General features: G+C 36.8%; 1 protein-coding gene across 1 annotated transcript in view; it reads left to right on the top strand.

Annotated features, from left to right (window-relative positions):
* The window catches only part of HHIP (hedgehog interacting protein), a 71,367-nt gene extending 59,770 nt beyond the window's left edge, over nt 1–11,597 (top strand). The window contains exons 12-13 of the mRNA XM_061441522.1: nt 8,316–8,464; nt 10,697–11,597. Of these exons, the coding sequence (XP_061297506.1) occupies nt 8,316–8,464; nt 10,697–10,890 (343 nt within the window). The 3' untranslated portion in view covers nt 10,891–11,597. The remainder of the gene's footprint in view (nt 1–8,315; nt 8,465–10,696) is intronic.
* Nucleotides 11,598–20,241: the final 8,644 nt, after the last annotated feature.

Genomic DNA, 20,241 nt, shown 5'->3' with positions numbered 1-20,241 from the left:
AGTTTCAGTGTTCTATAATTATACTATCCCAAACCTACAGCAAGTCATTTGGAAGCAGATGTTACTTGCAGGTTAGTGCAGTCTGTCAGTCAAGGTCAGTACGTGTGTTTTACTTATGCTTTCTGGTATTAAAAACATTTTTTTCGAACAAAACTTGCCATTCTGTCTGGGATTGTTTATTCTGTTGGTGTATGGTTTTAAGTGAATTTTACACCCTAAATCCACTATTAGTATCTAATTACATGGGGCTGCCTTGTTTGACCTCGGCTTTTTGTTCTTGTTACCTCTTCCAGTAGGGTGGTCTTCAGCTGACATACCTGAAAGGCGAGACCTCCCATTGCTGAGCTCACGGTTGGCTCTTTTCATGCATGAAAAAGGGTCGAGACTCTGTTCGGCTACTGGTGAAAGTAACCAGAAAACTATAAAATACTTCGGTAAATTGGCACACAGTTGAAATTAAACAGACTGTGGCAAAGGGACATAGGTTTTGGTAACACTTTTTAGAAACATGAGATAATTATCATTCAGGCAAAGTTTTGAGTTTTGTTGTTTTTCAATCTCACACCAGTGCAGGCTTTTAAAAGACAGATAGCTACTTCCACAAAAGAGCATTGCAGCTCTATTAACCATTTAATGCTAATTTCACATTGCACATGTAAACAATTTTAAAATTCCATGGCATTGGCAAATGTTCATGTAATGCTTTGTTAACAAAATATTGTTAATCATGCACTGATATTTTTTGCATACTAATATTGTTGCTCCTTCATGTCTTCCTCATGGTATGTGCCATACAAATATATCAAATTCAGGTATAAACCCTAGTAAGCTCTCTAGAACACAAAATAAAGATGATAGAAGTGGGATCTGAGTATCAGGTATAAATAAAGTCATCAAGATACTGATTTGTCACATCTTAGAAATTCATTGCTTGCTAAGAAAACCCTTCACATGTAACAAAAATGAAGTGTTAAGCTGAAGTGATATATAACAAATTGATAAATATGATCAACACAGAGGTTCTGAATCCTTCCATCATCAAGGCAGTTTGAAACATAGAATTAAAGTTACCACAGGAAACTTTTGTTCAGGTCTTCCAAATACTTAATGTCAATAACTGAATAGCTTCCCCTCAAAAGCACAGAATTAAATAATCCTTCTCATTTTAACAAGGTTCTTAAAATAATACATTAGTACTTTGGAGTTTTTAGACAATGAATCGATGGATCAGAAACATGAAAGTTAAATTGTATGTTAAAACCAAATATGTGAGGTGCTGCAAAATACACATTTACTGTTACCAAAATCAGGTAGAGTGAAGAGGATAGGTAATAGTATAGTTGGCTTTGAGATTGGAGAAGATGCGAGAAACCCTAAGAATTACAAACACTTAAGACCAGGTTTAGGTAAATTAGTTAAACTAGCAGACAAAAGAAGAATTTCTTAAGTTAAAACTGTGTCTCTGAAAAATATATCTATTCTTTGATGATTATAAAAAAAGTTATCACAAGTAAACTGCTTTCCAGGGTTAGGAACTCATGAAAAAACACAGGGAGAAAGACTTATGTACTTCTCACCTAAAAGACACGGCTGCTCATGTCCTGAAGATCAGTGAAAATCCTAGCACTTTAGAAATTGTCTTTGTGACCAAAAAAGAAAACCTTTTTATTTTCTATATTTCTACTTTCTGGTTTATGATTTTTCTATCTGGCTTTCTGTTTCTACAAATACATAATAGTATAAATCAAAAACACATTGGTGAATGCATAGGAAAAATAGCTAGGTAAACAGTGGTGTAGAAAATGTGTATAGGTCCAAATATTACAGTTAGTCAATAACGGAGAAAACAGAAGATGAACTCATTAGAAAACAAAACCTTGACGAGAGGAGAAAATCAGCTGTCGACAGTATTAAAAATGAGTATTTAAATAAGAAAGATCTGTTGATAGGTTCATATCAGCTGTACGTCAACCATTATTACCAGCTGTTCTTTAAAAACCATAGATGAGGACAGACCAAGAAGTAAGAAAATAAACTTTGGAAGGTGGCAGAACAGCCATAATATGGCTTTGTGAGCCTTCTTTTAGAATACTTATACTATGATCACTTTTATCTCCAGGCAAATTCTAGAAAAAATTAAAGAATCAGAGAAGAGTATTCAAACTGATGGACAATACAAAAGATTTCCATTTAACACCTGAAACTTAGAAAAGTTTATAGTGCTGTATAGTTTTGTGAAGTTTTAAGTGTTTGCCACTGTTGATACAGTGATTCCAAAGGGAATAATACTTTTGCTTGGGATGGCTCACCGGAGGAAGCAGGTGATTTTTATGAAAGAGGGCAGATCTTAAGTGTCCTTGCACACTTAAGATTTCCTCTTCCTCTCCTTCTAACACCTTACAGGTCTGGATTTCAGTATTTTTCATATCATCAGCCAGAATAGCTGCTTTCCGTTGGATTGAAACTTGAACTTGATCCAAACCACCTCACTCCTCTTTCATGCCCCCCCCCCCACCCAAGAGTATGTAATTCCACTTATCATCCTTTCCATCATCACCTTCTGGGATTTCCCCTATCACAGAGTATTTCCAGAGAGACTGATTTCAGACACTAAGGGACAGTATCTAGGTCATACCTCATTTTGATATTGTTTGGGCTCTTTACAAAAACACTGGTGGCTTTATTTTTTAGTATGAATCTAGAGTGTTTGATGGTATGATAAGAAGAATAGCATTTATGAAAGCGTAGCCCTCTTCAAGGCTTTCATTACTATGGAAATGGAAACACAGAAACATACAGTATTAGACTAATCTGCATCAAGATACTCAGGTCTGATGGGTTATGGATACACTCTGAAGCTACTACTGGAAACTCTCTGTAGAGTGAGCCAATTTTGTTGGTGAATGCTCTCACCAACCCAGGTGGGCCATATGATTTCTTTCTGTTCAGAAAGTTACTATCCCTTAAGTCATTTGAGGGAATGGAAAGCCAGAATTAATGTCTAATGATGTTTACTTTAGCCGGAGCATGCAAAATTCTTATCTCATTTACCTACCCACATGCAGTTACTATTCCCATAAGAGACACTAAAGAGAAATTAGAGCTTTTTGCGAATACCAGTCTAGAGAGTTTCACTTTACAGAAGTACTTCACAAAAACTCCTTTGTAACCACAATGGAAAAACCTAAGGATTTTTTTCAATCACATCCCAGCTCACTGACTGTAAAAGTTTTTGTTTTGGTTTGGGATTTTTTTTTCCTCCCTTTTTTTTTTCAGTCTTTCTATCATTGGCTATTAAGGAGTTCTCACTTTTTATCACTTTATAAGGAAAAAACAGCTCAGTTTATCTTTTGCTTATTTTCTGGAGCCTGCAGGAAGCCTCTGCCATCCTAAAGAAAGTCACACATAATAGAGCAGCTTTAGCCCAGTAAGCCAGTCTTTCCCAATTCATCAGTCAAAGTGTTATGCAAGTGGCCCCCTAAATTGATAAATTCCCACAGTGCCTGTTGACCCAGCTGCCAAGTGTTCATGCAGCAGGTGTTGTTTTCATGACCACCCTGACAGTAATACAAACTGTTTAGCAGTTGCATTGACCTCTTAGCTATTAACATTGATACAGGCTTCACTAGGGACTAGTTTTCAAACATGACAGAATTTCTTAAGACTAGAGGTCATGAACAAGTATACCATATAAGAATAAATTTGATATGCTGCTGAGTTTAAATCTTAAAAGCCATGAGTTTTTTCCACATTATTCCCATGAACTAAATCTGGAGACAAGTAACGAGCTTTTGGCATCTCTCCCAGGACTAAAGGTATACTTTTTAATTTTAGAAGCTGTACCTGAAGAGATGCTATATTTATTCTATGACAAGTAGTAAATTTAGTCTGTGACAAGTAGTGAAACAAAATTATTTTTTCTTGACATTTTCCCTTATAAAGGAAAAACCCAAACAATTAGTGCACAAATTTTGGTGGTATACTTAAGCATCATTCTTACACCTAATATCCTGTGAGCAGTTAATGGAAGCATAACATTCTTTCCTTATATTTTTATCACAATCAGGATTTCTATGGCCATGTCCCTTCTTTGATTGTGAACATCCAGGAGTTTTGTTTGGGTTTTTCTCACTTTACTGGAAGAAAAGGAGATTTTTGATATTGTGTCAAAGGCACGAAGGAGGAATTGTTTTCAGTACCATTGTATTACAGCTGAATTTGACCCTCCATTTGCATTGATTTATGTATGTCTGAGTTACAGGCAAGCACATATAGCAACTGAATCACTGTGTGCATTTAGTGGAACTGTGAAGAGATGCACTAAGGAAAAGCATGAAATCCTAAGCAGTTCCAGCGTGAGTTTCAATCTATTAAAGCATGTTCGACTTTTATGTGCTTCTAAACTAGCCTTAGAAGCTACTTTCTTACACTAGCTACAGTAATGCAGCAAAAAATATTTTACACATCCTACAGCCAAGAATTCCCAGCTCACTGCACTCATCAGCAAAGGGACCCAGCGAGGGCCCCAGCCCCCAGTACAACTTCTCCTCCGTGTTCCATACATTTAGAGTTGTTATACAGTTTCATGAAAGCATGTTTTAACAAGCAAGATATACTGTACTGTACTGTATATATGAACAGCTCTTTAAGATAACTAGAATTGTACAGACCGTATAAATAGTCATTATCAGCTACATTTTTGGCTGACTTTCTGCGGACCAAGTAGTGCTTACTGTAAGAGTAATCAAGCTGTACCCTTTTGAGTTTTATAGATTGAGGGAGACAAGAAAAAAAATTCTCTCCAGCCCACAACGTGGCTCCATCTATTCCCCTCCATTTTCCACAAGTGAAGCAGTAGTTATATAAACAAAACCATAGGTTTGTCTAAGTGCTGGAAAGATCAGATCCCAACAGTCAGTTTGAAGACTTATATTATCTTTGTGAGATTCAGTTCAACTTATGCCAAGCTTGAAAATTTCCACCCCTTTAAAACCTTAGGAATGCAAAGTGCAAGTATTGTGGGGCAAAGACTTTCTCTTGATACATATTGGTACCATAACAACATTCAAATCCTGAAAGAGAAGTGTGGCTTTTCCCATAGTACAACCAAGGAAAGCCAGTAATTCTTCTCACACACAAGGACTCTGCTGCAGCTGCATTTGTATTCCTCTTTTCCTAAGGCACTCTGCCAACCAGAATTTTTTCCATCTTTGTATCTACTCCACCCCCACCATTAACAAATATTGTCTGAGGATGATTAGAGCAGATTATTGATTGATGGTAGAATAAAAAGGGCAAAGTTATATTCACAAGTACCAAGAGCACTAGAAAACTTCAAATCATGAAAATGACCAGCCATGCTTGGCTGGATACAAAAAGTATTATTTCTACCTCCTTACTTAAATACAAATAATAAAAGAACCATATATTCCAACACTGTCATAGATAAATACTATACCACTATTCATAAAATAAATTATTATCTTCACAAATAAAATATCTGTGTGACTTATGAGGTCATTCTTTGCTAAAGATATGCCACTGGAGCTCTCTTCCAAGAGATGTTTCAGGAGCCTGAGGTTATGCTTCTTGCTAAACACAGTACTGTACTTGTTTTTGAGCAAGAAAAAGGCCCCTATTTAAAATAACTTGAAAGAAATGGGCTTTAACAGAGACAGATGAAGAAAGAATGTTGTCTCCTATGCAGTTGGCTATAAAGAAATCACTTCAAATTTAAATTTTTCTTTTTTTTTCCAGAGGTAGGAATGACAAGAATCTGAAAAAGGCTCCACTGAAAATCATATCATTTTATAGAACTGTTTCCCAAAGAGTACTGCCTGTGAATCTCACAATTTTTAAGTGTAGGAACTTTCTTAACCATTACTATAGAAATGGAATTTCTTACAGGTTAAAAACCTAATGCATTATATTTAAGACAGCTATGGAAATATGTAAACATGAAACCTGAAAGGGTTTCAAATATTGCTGCATGAAAGGTGTCAAAATGTTTCAAGGCCCTTAAATAATACAGGACCAGAAGTCTGATTTTCAGAAATGCTTTTGAAATTTTGCTACACTAAAGATGCATCTACACATTATTTCTGTCCTTAACATCTTTGGGGAACCAGATATTCTGTATGGATGTTTAAATAGTCATGGTAGCAATTAAGACTGAGCAGAGAAAGTGCTACAGTGAAGCAAACTAGTGAACCTGTACTCTACTACTGTGTTTCAGAGACAAATGCAAGAAACCGTGTAATGTACCATTAACAAGCTGCATGCCAAAATGGGTGGGTGGGGGAGAATATAAACCCAGTCAGCTAGTTAGGGACTTCTATATCATTAGGTATGAGCACTTATTTTTCTTTAAAATTTTTTTTATTCTATCTAATATTACTTTGAATGTCCCCATTGTGCATAGAAAAATCTTTGTAAAACCCTACTAGAACATGGGCTTCATTGGTATCTTAGAAGCCATGAGTTCAACTAGTCATTTTTTTCCCCTCAATTTCTTATGATGTTGAAACGTCAAGAATGCCCAATTTCCCTTGTCTTTTTCTGTCGCTGTTTTCCGCACCTCCATCATACCCCGTCTTCAGATTTCAAAGACTATGCTTTTCTCCCCATAGGATTATCAGTCTAGGATTTTAATATTTGACAGGATAATCAGTGCATCAGCTGCTGTATCACCTATTTGCATATAATTGGGGGTTTAATACTGATGTCAGCATAATGAACAATGTTATTTTCTATTCTATTTCTATCTCATACAATTTTGCTTTGGTTTGTTCAGATTCTAGCTGGACACTTAGCCATGGCTTCTCTGAACTCTCCACAAAACTTGTAAAATCTTCATCCTGCAAATTTCAAGCTTAGGAATGTATGGCAGTAGTTCAGATTATCTGCTTGAGAATAAAAAAATTTTTTATTTGTCACTAATTAACTTCATTTACAATGATGCTTCCATTCACTTACTTGTTTAGATCTCTGAGGAGATCCTGATGTTCTTTTCAAAACTTACTCCTGTGCAATCAAACCTACAGCAGAGACAAAACATGGTACCTCTACCATAAGCCTATAGCCTTGTGATGATCCTATCAGTCTCTAGCTGCTGAACTCAGACAGCAAATAAGTGGCCAATATGGTGATATACAGCTAAATTAAAAACAAAAAAAACCCAAACAATTAACATCTAAAATGCATTGGAAGTCTTATCAACAGTTAGAGCATGCTTAGGTTAAAACACTTAAGTGTTTTACACACTTAACACTACAGAAGGAACACTACAGTTGCTTCTTTGTTAAGGAAGATAATGTTGTGCTTTTGCAAATAAAAAAGGCTAGATATCCAAAATATTTTGTAGACATTGACAGAAAAAATTTGCATTATGTACGACTTGATACCAAGAAGCCCAGGAAAAAACAGTATCAGAAATATTTTGTCAACTGAACTACAATTTCCTTCATACATGCATTTCACAGAAGCACTCGCAGAATGGTTGAGGCTGGAAGGGACCTCTGGGGGGGTACCTCGCCCAACACCCTGTGCTCAAGCAGGACCACCTAGAGCCAGTTGTTCAGGACCATGTCCAGACAGTTTCTGAATATCTCCAAGGATGGAGACTCCACAACCTCTCTGGGCAACTTGTGCCAGTAGTGAAAGAGTCTTCCCTGATGTTCAGATGCTTCAGTAAGCATCCAGAATGCATAATACAAATATGATTTCATGACAATATGGAAATTAAATATCTGCTGTGTCAAACTGAATTCATAGAGGCAATACGTTTGCAAAATTATTATGCATGCCATAATGTGTGACATAAAACTTGCTGTTCAGATTACTCTTCCCAGGATACAAACAGAAACATAAATCAGCAAGAAAAGCAAAAAGACACCATCAGATTCTGGACTGAATTATATGACTATTTGTGCTCGCTGAAGAAATCGCACACAATCAGTAGAATTTAGCATGTCTAATAATGATATTATCCAGAGATATATGCTGCCTGTGATTAGGTCTTCAGGAAGTTTGTTTGCCAGGTTTATGCTTTTAAGAATTCTCAAGGACTATTATCTCATCTTGTAGACCTTGAAGGCAGTTATACGAAAGAACAGAAAATCACACTGTATTGTTCTTTAATGTAACATGTTATGCCTACATTTCCTGGTGTTTCTGAGAAAAAAAGCAATCCTCTTAGAACTGATTTCTCCCACTGATAGTACAATAAAAGAGACTCAGGCCTGTAATAACAACCCCAAAGCCTTTCTTATTGACCCCAACTTTTAACTGTTTGGTTCATTTTATTTTTTTTTCAGGCCTTTAGTCCCTGAAGAATGCAAAAGAACAGCTCAGCCTGCACAGATACTGACATCTGAATGCTCAAGGCATTGTCGGAACGGGCACTGCACTCCCACAGGAAAATGCTGCTGCAATCAAGGCTGGGAAGGAGAATTCTGCAGAACTGGTGCGTATACAGATTCACAGCAATAAGTGAAAAAAAACCATGATATGTTATAAATTGCTTTTAATTATTTGCTGAGAGAAATTTTCAATGTATGTCACTGACCATCAGTTCTAAGGCAATGACAAAGACGTACTGATCTCATGAGTTGTAGGAGAACTGTAAGTTTGGATGAGTGCAACTGTTAAAACATTTAATGCAGCGTGAACCATTACAGAATGCAATTAATAGCATAAATATGACAGACAAAAGTATTATTTTTTTCACAAGAATGTACAATGAAAGGAAATGCAATCAATACATGTTTCCTATTTGGACACTAAGCTTTCACCTGCAATATTATCATTGTCAGTGGCATATAGGAGTCCCTTGTCAGGAAAGATGACAAATCAGACCTTCAGGTCACTATTGTATATTTTGCACTTTGCTAAGGTAATGTAAATACTTTAGTTTTGGTACATCCTTACTTCTGATACTACAGAATAAAATTGCTCTAGTTTGTTAACTAGAATTATGTGTAGAAGTTATCACAAAGCAGCTAATAACCAGAACATTACTGTAATCTATTATTAATCACAGTGCTTTTATTAAGTCCTATCTTGTTGCCATAGTGTAACTTTTAAAAGTCACTTACTTGAAAAAGTGACTGTAATCAAACTAGGTGTTGGATATGACACCGAAGGGGTGAGATGAATGAACATGCGGTGCCAAAGCTGTCATATCACTGTCTCACAGAGGCTGTGGTTATGTCTGAGCTGTATAATTCTGGCCTATGCAGGTCTTCCAGAGCAAGCCTGGGTACCAGAAGTTGCTATTAGTGCACTAGTGCAGTCTTCTGACTGAACATGTTTGCCTAGTGAGTTTATGCCGATGCCTATACAAATAGATAAGGTTAACATACTGGCAGTAGAACTCAAGTGTAAAAGAATCACAGAGTAAGACAAAGCAAGGTTCATATGATGGACCAGGAATAATTCAGGTTGGAAGGGCACTCAGGAGAACGCTGCTGAAGCAGGATCAGCTACGTGGTCCTTATAGCCTGGAGTGTAAATTTCAGCAGTCTCCTGGTTTCTAGTGATGATCAGGAGTGACTTTGGAATTAAATTAAATGAAATTAATTAAATCACTCATGATATATCATACTGGCAAGATTCATGAGTTGACCATCATGCAACCATGCAACAAAAGCAATGGATGAGTTAATCTGATCAAATAGTGCAACTTCGGTTGTCCTCACTTGTCAGTCAGAGGTTTCCTCCATTTAGAGAATGAGGCTCATTCTACAGCCCTGGTTCAAGTGGAACTTAAAAGTAAAAAAGATCTCCAGTGTGACCATAAATGGGTCTTGAATAATCTAGCTTGTTTAAAAAATTACAGCTCTGTGATAGATGATTTAATAAACGCAATGTACAAGAAAGCTACAGAAAATACATAGACTGTATCCCACACAACACTTACAGGGATGGGGCAGCCACATCTTCTCTGAGCAACTTGTCCCAGTGTTTCACCACCCTCACAGTAAAGAATTTCTTCCTAATGTCTAATCTCAAAAAAAACCTCTAAAATCTAAAATCTCTAAAAAAATCTCTAAAAATACTCTGGTTCTTTTCTTCCTAAAAGAAATTCAGTTCTGTTCCACACATAAGTGATTCAAGAGCCAAAGGAATGTACCTCTGTGGTCAGTTGTAGTCTGCTCTGCAAAGGACAGCATGTAGTGCAGAACTCTCTGTGTGTACAAAGGAGCTGACCTGAGATTTAGTACTTGTTAGACTGGAGATGGTCAGGTACTAAAGCGTCTCAGAAACTTCAGGGCTTTTTGTGCTGCTAGCATAAGAAATGGTATAAGTTATACAACCACTGTTTAAAGATCTAGATGTGCTGCATGTCCTTTTTTTAAATAACATCTGGAGCCCAAAGTCTTTTGAGTTGGATCTTCCATACACTCCAAAATGAAGCATGAATAGAGGAATTGGACTTTTTCAAAAATCTATTTGAGCTTCACAGTCTGTCCTGGGTGACGTCCTCTCAGACATACAAAATTACTTCCTCCCCCTAATATTCTAAGCTTAAAAAAATAATGTTTTCAAAGATGGTAATATTTCATCCTTTTCAGCCTGTTTTTAATTTATGTGCTTTATCACTTTAAATTTAGAAAGGCATTAATGAATGTGTACTGTATACTTTTGGTTTGTGATGCTCTAAACAAACTAGAAAATCACTGTTTTTTACCCACAGCAAAATGTGACCCAGCCTGTCGACATGGAGGTGTCTGTGTAAGGCCTAATAAATGCTTATGTAAAAAAGGCTATCTCGGCCCCCAGTGTGAACAAGTGGATAGAAACATCCGAAGAGTGACAAGGGCAGGTATTCTTGATCAGATCCTAGACATGACATCCTATTTGCTGGATCTAACCAGCTATATTGTATAGTTTCTGGGACTATTTGGAAACTACACTTTCAACGGGCATTTGTTTTGAATCCTGTCATTTTTAAAAGACTCTTGTCCTGCAACAAAAACCAGTGATTTGATTTACTTTATTAATTTAAGTATAATATCCACAAATGTGCAGGTAAATTCTTTGTGTGTGTGTCAGTATTTCTGTACGTCTCCCCAGACGTACCGACTGCCAATATGCACACACATACACAGGCACGCACTATCACAAATGCGGTTTTATGGCTAGTGGAATTTTTTTTAATATTTATTTCTTCATGAGAAATAGTTTACGAAGTAATTCCACTGTAAATCACATTTCTGTCAAGGGACTTTTCGTGGTGTCTTAATGGATTCTTTGACATCCCAGAAATCTCATGTCTGTACCTATGTGATTATGGCGGTGAGAGAGCAGTTTTCAAACATCGGTGTATAAGCTGCTGCTTAATAAAATCCAGTTGTAATGGTTTCTAAGGTGAACTGAACTCCATCATGAGACAATATTTGAGAACTCCTTAATGCATTCCTATCGAGGCAATTCATTGTAAGACTGTAACCTTCACCTTCATCAATGTAACTCTATTACAGAATGTTATGCATTTCTTTATCTAGCATAGATGCAAAAATCTGGTTATCGCAGCTTAATATCAAGATTGTTTCAAGTGTTTAATAATTAAATTATATTCGCATATTTCAAAACCAGTCATCCTAGAAGGTCTGCTTTTTATCACATATTTTATTTAACAATGGGCACTGGGTTCATGTTACATATTTATATTATTTTATTTTATTTTTATAATATAGACATCACCTAGATGAGACAGCTTTACCATATCCTGTAAAATACTAAAGTTACATTTTTCACCAACTTAATTGGAAAGACGGGGAAAGAAAGAGCAATCACACTCTTTAATGTGTTGCGGATCTAATCTAGAAATGTATCCTTGTGTCAACTTGTACTCATTTACGACGGATGGAAAAAAACAACTGCCAACCAATCATAATAAAATTCCAGCTTATGTTAAAAGTGCTCATAAAGCGATTCCCACCATAACTGGACAGGCCAGACTATACATGAGTAGACTGCTGCCGATTTCACGTTGAATGAAACATCCCTGGATGAGAGCTCACATAAGCACGTGTTGGCTGTGTAAGATGTCACTTGTACAAAACGTATAATGATTCTCACCAAATGCAATTTTAAATGTAAATGTTACTTGAAGAGCTAGTGTGAAATTGAGTCTTTGTAAATGTATCAATAATTACAGGCACATGCTATAGTCAGGTTTTCTAAATTATTCCCAGACTAAGTAGATGTATCTTCAGAACTGATGCCCTCTTTATCTACAGCTGTAGGGCATTACTGGCAGTCTCTTTGCTCACTACTTACCTACTGACAGATTTTCTTTGCACTACCTGGCTGTTACAAAATCTTGCCTACGAAAAGAAAGCAGAGTAGCCCCAGTGTGCACATCCTATGGTTCTTATAAGCAGCTGCTCATTTGTCAATGATTTACAACACTTTAGGCAATAAGATCTAAAAGGCTTTAGCCATATTACTCTCCACTAGTAAAGTTACCTCTCTAGAACAGTGACATGCCATGCATTTTCCTTTCTAGTTGTCAGTCTTCATTTAGCACATTTTAAATCTTAAAGTACAGCATAACAGAAAGTTACATTTCCCTGTCTTAGGCATTCCAGCTCAGAGGAACAGAAAATTACATTTGCCTTCCATATATGTTTGCCTGGGTTTTGAGTGACCTCATGCCAAGTGGAAATTGGTTGAGAAATCTTGGTTAAGGGCTCAGTGAACAATGGCCTGCATTAAAAAGTGCATGCATAATTTTGCACAATGTAGATTCAACTGACAGTCCATTGAAAGACATCTTGGGATTAAATGAGCATGAAGACCAAATTGCCCTCTCACCCCAGAAAAGGGTGGTCCCTTATAGTCACACGAACACTTCATTGGCTAAGCAGTGTGACCAATCTTAAAATGAACCCCGCAGTAGCATCTGTAGGTTAATAGCAGCTCTTTGTCTCCGCTGCTTTCTGCCTTCAGTCTTTTCCCTGAATTCCATCACAAAAAGTTTTACAATTAAAAAATGTCCTGACAACCATTTTTGTAAATTGACCTTAGCATCTAATCTTTCCTTATTCAATGTGGGTGACAAAAATGTGAACTTCTCATGAATGAGCCAGCTGTCTAAATCTGTCACATGGCACAGTTTTATTACACTCTTCATAACCGGCAAAGCAAGAAAGTCACTGAAGTATTTTAGCAACATTTAAATATCTGACAGAGATAATATCTTTAACACTTTCTTTAATGAAATACATTTTAAAATAAATCCAACTTTACCTCCACTGTGACGCATTATTTTCAAAAGCTGGGGAGATGTGGATGTGATAGTTCTTTTCTCACTGGTTAGCTCCTAGAGACTTGAAAAGATCCCCAGGAATATATATGCCATAGTCATGTAGAGAAGGGATACCCATGATGTTATAGCTTTGACCTTAATAATAAAGACAATTTAGTTTACTAGTGAAATCAGAAAATAGAACTCCAGTAAAAGCTAAGAATTAAAACCATGTGTCATTTAAATCAATGGGAAAACACTTGTATCAGCTGCACTCAGAAAATAGCTTTTAAGCAAAATACTTCCATTTATTAAAAAAAAAAAAAAAAAAAGAGTTTATGTTTGAGTCATTCCACCAAAGCTTCAAACCTAAGAAGTAATCTAAGTGAAGATTAGAGGGAGAGGGGAGACAGATAGTTTGTGGAAAGTGTTTTGCTTCATTTTTAAATCATCTTTTATATCATGTGAAAGCAAGCCTCTGCAGTAAGCCCACATGAGTACATAGGAAGTCCCAGTGGAAAAGAAGTATTCTCAAAAAAAAAGACACAAAAACTCCTAGCTGCTTATTTATCAAAAGAAATTACACTATTAAAAAGAGCGAGCAAACCCCAGGCCCAGCCACCCAAGATGCTGATATAAAAAGGGCAACTGCAGTAATTGCCCTGAGAATTGGCATACAAAACAAAAAAAAAAAGGGTCTGTAGAAAGCCTGTTGCCAGTTAGGTCATTCTGCAGCCATTCTCACACAACCTCCGAGAGCGTCCCAGAATAAAATTGAGCTTATAAATGAAACTAGATAAATGAGGCAATTAGATAAGGGCCTCCAGAAGGGACTTTATGTATGTGTTCGAGTTGTCTCTGTCTCTGTCTCTCTCTCCCCTAATCTTTTATTCCATTCATTTCTTCCTTTATTCAGAAATACTGCCTCTCTGTTCCCAACACATTGTACATTTCAAGCATTCTTTGAGGCTTTTTACTGTTAAAAGAGAACAAACATACCTGTTGCAAGAAACATAACTCTATTCCTGATGCCTGCTAGTTTTCAACTCTCATTTTATTATTCTGGGACATAAAACCTTCATCTTTCTAAGTGCCACTGATCAGAAAGAAGGCATACTATTCAAATATAAGAAATGTTTTTACTAAATAAATAAGTAGGGAAACAAAAAGATGTTATGTAAAATCAGCTCCAAATTGTTTCACTCCATTTCAGAAAAACAGTAAACTCATTTTTCTGATGCGTCCAGTAAGAAATATTAACTCAAACTGCTCCCCTCGAGGAAATAAGTCCCTTCCGTTAACAGTCAGGGACACAGACACAAGCCCTTTGTACCTTTAAATCCTCACAGGTTATTACATTTCATGCAAACAAAGTCCAAGTTAGGTATAAATAACTGTATTGCCAACATGACACCTCTGTTTATCGCCTTCTTTCATTCACTTCCCCACATTTTGGTTTTGCAGCTCCTTCCTTTCTAAAACCATAGCAAATGTCTATAATCCCTGGTTGCTGCAGGTGATGCTTATTAATTTTGAAACTGCCTAATAGACTTGGGCATCAAATAGGCTTCCCAGCAGGCTGAGGTTTTTCTCTCTTGATCATTCCACAGAGCTTTGTTATTTTATAGTGACTTCTAAGACTGTATCTTAGTGTGGACATTTACAGATCAGGAGTTTACAGCCTCAAGCAGCTCTGCCTCAGGATGTTAAGCTCAGACTAAAGCTGAAGGAAGAGAGAAAGCACTTGGTCACTATACAGTCACTATGCTCATCAGAAAGTTATCAATTTCCATCCAATAATCAGATGTCTGAAGCAAAAAGCAGAACAATATTCCTAGGATGATAAAATATTGCTTTTCAGTATATACTTTCTCTAATTTAGGGTTAGAAACAAGGACATTTCAGGTATATATATATGCAAAATGGAAATTCTGAAAACACTTATGAACAAGCAATTTTCCACAGGTGTAAAGTCCCATTAAGGTAAAAATAAACATTCATACATGTAATTTTACTTGCATCCATGAAACAGACAGTTATAAGATTCAAGCCATAAGGAAAAAACAAATCCAAGGACATCCTGCTCTGCTTGTTTTTCCTTAATTATGCAAATCCTTTAAAAGACATTAATGCATTTTAATTTACTATCCTGATACACAGATATACTAAATTTAACTGTGTATCAGCTTAATTAGGAATTATACCATTTGATCTTCTGTCCAATTTAAAAAAGTGAACTTTGTCTCAGAAAAAACAAAATGAAGTCATGAAGTAAATAAAAACTAAGTTTTCCCATTTACAGTATTAAAATTGACCAACATCTTATTTTTGTCATTAAAAAAACAAAAAAAACAAACAAAAAAAACCCCCACAAATATAAGAATCTCACCAAAAGAGTAACCAAAGCTTTATATTTATTCTAACCCAAACTTGCAGAAAGTATGTACTAAATAATCTGGATTCTGGCTACAAAAAAAACTGATAAACATTTCCATAAGTAGTTTCAGGGCAGATGTTGTAGAAACATTGAGAAAAGTTAAGCCTGTTTCGCTAGAATGTTCATTGTTTTCAACAGCAGAGTAATTCAGTGGAATAAGACACGCGTACTTTTTAGGGTATAGGTGTGAGACAGCAGAAGCCACCTGAAAGCTTAGTACAGGATTACTTTAATCTTTGAGGGCCTGACTCCAAGTCCATTGATGTCAACTGAAATCTCCTCTTGACTTCATTAGTTATAGGATTAAGTCCTTAAAAGATATCCACTTAGTTGGCAGAAGACCTCAGCTTCAGACATCAGTGCACACATGACCTCTCTGTGTCTGCATCTGTGTTCATTAGACATGCCAAGGGTTTCTGGAATAAGAGTGCAGATTCAGCCCTGCATAAAGCCTTACTGAGTATATCCTACTTAAAGATGTACAGAGCATATCCAATCCTCTTGGGTTGCCTTATAATACTGCCAGCAGTTATACAAGGGGTGTATTAACTCAGCCAGGCTTCTTGATACTTGTTCAATATTGAGGAATTAGCTTACATTTTTCTCTTTTGCACATCTATATGCTTATTTCAAATATGTAAGCATATGCCACTAAGCAGTAATTACAATACCAAGTCAGTTGTCCCATTTTCTGAAATAGCCATAGTAAGATGGCACCCAAAGTTGCCCCCAGAAATGCTCACAAGCATTCACAGAAGGGTTCCCTCAACTGTTCTGAGTCCAGTATCACAAAGGCTGATTTCAGCAGCTAGGCACATTTTCAAAACATTTCTTCCTGTATTTAATAAGGATTGTGTAACATTTCAATCAAGACTATCCTAATCCAAAAACGTTGTTGTCACCCTTCCTAACAAGACTAGTAAGACTGAAAGCGACAAGACTCCTCAGTAATAAAATGACAGGCAAAAGTAATTATGGTGTGGGACATGAGCAAGCATTCTATAGACCCATATTAGGCAAAGGGGTATCTGCTTGCCTTTGCACTCATTGATTTCAGTTATGACTCTGCACACAGAATTTGTTGTGCTATAAAATGCACAACATCGAATCTTAGGACAGCAATTAATTCTGCATAGACTTCAACTGGGCAGACTGATTAATCAGATGCTATGACTAATGCCTTATCTGGGAAAAGACAAACATTACTATTTTATAGCACTGCACAAGCAGTTCAACTGACCGACGCATCAACCTTTTTCCTTCAGTTCACTCATGAGTTTATTAATAATTACTAATTTGGTCTATGCATTAGCAAAGGACTATCATGCTGTGCCATAACCCAAAGAAAACTCCCATGGGCTTTCATAAAAAAATTTTTCTTGACATTACACTGATTTAAAAGCCAAGTGACACACCTGCCTACCAGAGCTCTCAGTACTGAAAACACATCACTCAAGTGATCATTTGACACTATAGGAATTCACCAGAAAATAATATTCTGTGTTATACACATTTAATGTATGTCATTACCTGTTGCCTACTGTACCCACACAATCCAAAATGTCAGAAAGAATGTGCACAAACAGCAAGCTGCATTCTTGGAGGAGAGTTTTAGTTCCACTGATAAACAACTTTCCATCTGTTATAAGTAATCAATAGGGTCCCATGTATCCTGTATAGTTAAGTTCCTTTTACACTCTGTGAGATTTTCCCATTTATTTTCATTTTGCAACAAAAGCAAAAGCAAAAAGGGAAAAAAAATACTGAAATTCCCAGGAAATTCAAGAAAGAAGGCACCAGCTAAAGCATGTGAATATGTAGTGGCTGTGCTCACAATATTCTTGGGTGAAAAAAAGGCAAAGAGCTGGCTGTTTTGGAAGAGGGTTTTTTGTGGTTTTGTTGGGTTTTTTTAATGTAGGATGTATTTTGCTGTAGGACAAAAAGGTGGTTTGCATCACAAGGCAGTAACAAAGATGTCTTACTTTCTGAATGTTCCTAGGAGGAGCAGCTAAAAGGAAAATGTTCTAGGCAGAGTCACAACTGGTGAACAGAATTAACTTAATTCCTATCAAGATATACTGAGATCAGAAACCATCTGGTATTAAGTCACCAGATGTATCTTGTTGTGATCTTCATTAATACCAGAAGCAGTAACCCTACTCTGTGAATTATCCAGAAATGCTATTAGCTGTTGCCCACAAAATATACTGCAGAATTAAAACTTTTTCCCTTTTGAGAAATTTGAGAATTCCCCTTTGAGAACAATTAGATTGTAATGGGAGCCAAGCAGAAAAGGAAAAGGAAACAACGGAATTCTCTCACTTAAGAACATTACTGTTGTGATATTCCTCTGATCAATAATTTTATGTTATAGTAGCTGTCACGTACTGTATGTACATTTGAAATGTCAGGAAATAGCTTAGAAAATATTATTCAAACTATGTTTAAGTATCTTCTATAACCTGTATTATACTACTAAGCATATACAGACACCAATCTAGCAGAGCACTGGAGCACACAAGTAATTTTAAGCATATGAGCCTCACTGAAATCATGTGCTTAATGTTATTAATATAAGTGCTTTCCTAGTTTGAGACCTTACAAGTCTTCGCAAGTCTACCTACGTAGACTACACATGCTACATGTGTATTTCTTTCTAGGGAGACATGGCTGAAGTTCACAATGAGAGAATTCAGTTAAGGCCTGTCACAAATTCTATATAACCTGAAGTAATTGCATCTTTGTGCCTCCACTTTCCATCTGAAAATTAGTGAAGTCAATCCTTGTAAAACGCTTTGAGATCTTCAAATGAAAAGTGCTATAAAAACTACAAATTATTATTATATTATTGAAGACCATGTATGTATACACACTATTATGTAATATATAATATATGTATAATGCATATAAATTCTAACAAATGTATTTGTGTAATATCTGAACATGGAACAGTTGTACCTGGAAGTGATAAATGCATAGAGTTGGATTTATTGTTAATCTGTGGATTTAATGATTTTTTTAGACAAAAGGATGTTTAAGTGTATAATTGCTTTTCTTAATTTAATATATTTATGTAAATGCATGCCTGAAGTTCTGGATAGATAGCTATTCTGTGTCCCTTAAGCTAATAAAATATATTAAACTTTATCTTGCTATAGAAGGTTCACCTGCTGCTTTAATTTTTTTTAAATGTTTTTGTTATGACTAAATTCATAATTTAAAAATCATGACATTTTAATCGGCTCTTTGATCTTTGCAGTCAAAGCAAAAAGCCAACATTTCGTATGTTCTTTAAAATGTACACTAGTTTTATTTATATAAATTCTAAGATGCTTTCATAAAATGTGACTGAACACTGCTATTATTTTTGGAACGGGAAGTTCGGAATGGGGTTTCCTGTTTGCTTCTGGATAAGTGAGAGTGAAAATTAAGATCTCCATATTGAAAAGATACCTGGTTCATAGCAAGCAATACAGGACTGCACTACAGCTTGAACAAGGGAATTTCATATACAGGCATTTCAAGTATAAATATCTAAATATCTATCTAGTGAGTCACCCAGGGCTTGTCACTCACCCCCATGCCTTAGAACTTCCTCAACCAAGAAGAGTAATTGTGGTGGGTGACACCCTTCTGAGGGGAACAGAAGGGCCCATTTGTTGACCAGATCCATCCCACAGGGAAGTCTGCTGCCTACCTGGGGCTCAGATTAGAGATGTTAAAAGGAAACTCTCTGATCTGGTGCAGCCCTCTGACTACTACCCGCTGCTGGTTTTTCAGGTTGGCAGTGATGAAATTATTACAAGGAGGGCAAGGGCAGTGAAGAGAGACTTCAGGGCCCTGGGACGGCTGGTTAGAGGGTCTGGAGCGCAAGTGGTGTTTGCCTCCATACCTGTTACAAGCAAGGGTGAAGAGATAAATAGGAAGAGTCTGCAGATTAATGTATGGCTATGTGACTGGTGCCAAGGGGAGGGTTTTGGGTTTTTCAATCATGGGCTGCTATATGAGACACCTGGTTTGCTGGTGGCAGGTGGGATACACCAGTCCCAGAGGGGGAAAAGGTTTTTGGGGCAGGAGTTAGCAGGGCTCATTGATAGGGCTTTAAACTAGATATGAAGGGGGAAGGGGAGAGAACTGGGCCTGTTAGGGACAAGCCCAAGAGAAACATGCTAGGGCTTGAAGAATGGCAGACTAGGGAGGACTCTCAATCTATTGTTTCATTTGAGGGAAAGGATAGTTGTTTAGACCCTGTCCCGCAGGGGAAAAAGGGTACCAGCGCAAGAGTTAGCAGAGCTCACTCACAGAGCTTTAGGTTAGGTTCAAAGCGCGATGGGGTTGTAGCAGGGTTTGAACTAGTGGGGCATTGTTCTAGTATTAATGAAGACCAGAAGGCCTCCCGCCTCCCAGGGGTGTCACTAGCATGCTCTGCTCGCTCCCTGAAATGCCTGTACACCAATGCACGCAGCATGGGGAATAAACAGGAGTTAGAAGTCTGTGCGCGGTCTAAAGGTTATGATCTGGTGGCAATTACAGCTCACATGACTGGAAT

The sequence above is a fragment of the Pezoporus flaviventris genome, unplaced genomic scaffold, assembly GCF_033815535.1.
Source record: "Pezoporus flaviventris isolate CSIRO_AGI_PZ_B2104156 unplaced genomic scaffold, CSIRO_AGI_Pfla_v1 ptg000002l, whole genome shotgun sequence".
NCBI classification, from domain to species: Eukaryota; Metazoa; Chordata; class Aves; order Psittaciformes; family Psittacidae; genus Pezoporus; species Pezoporus flaviventris.
The sequence above is the reverse complement of the archived record's forward strand: the minus strand, read 5'-3'. Positions and strand labels throughout refer to the sequence as shown.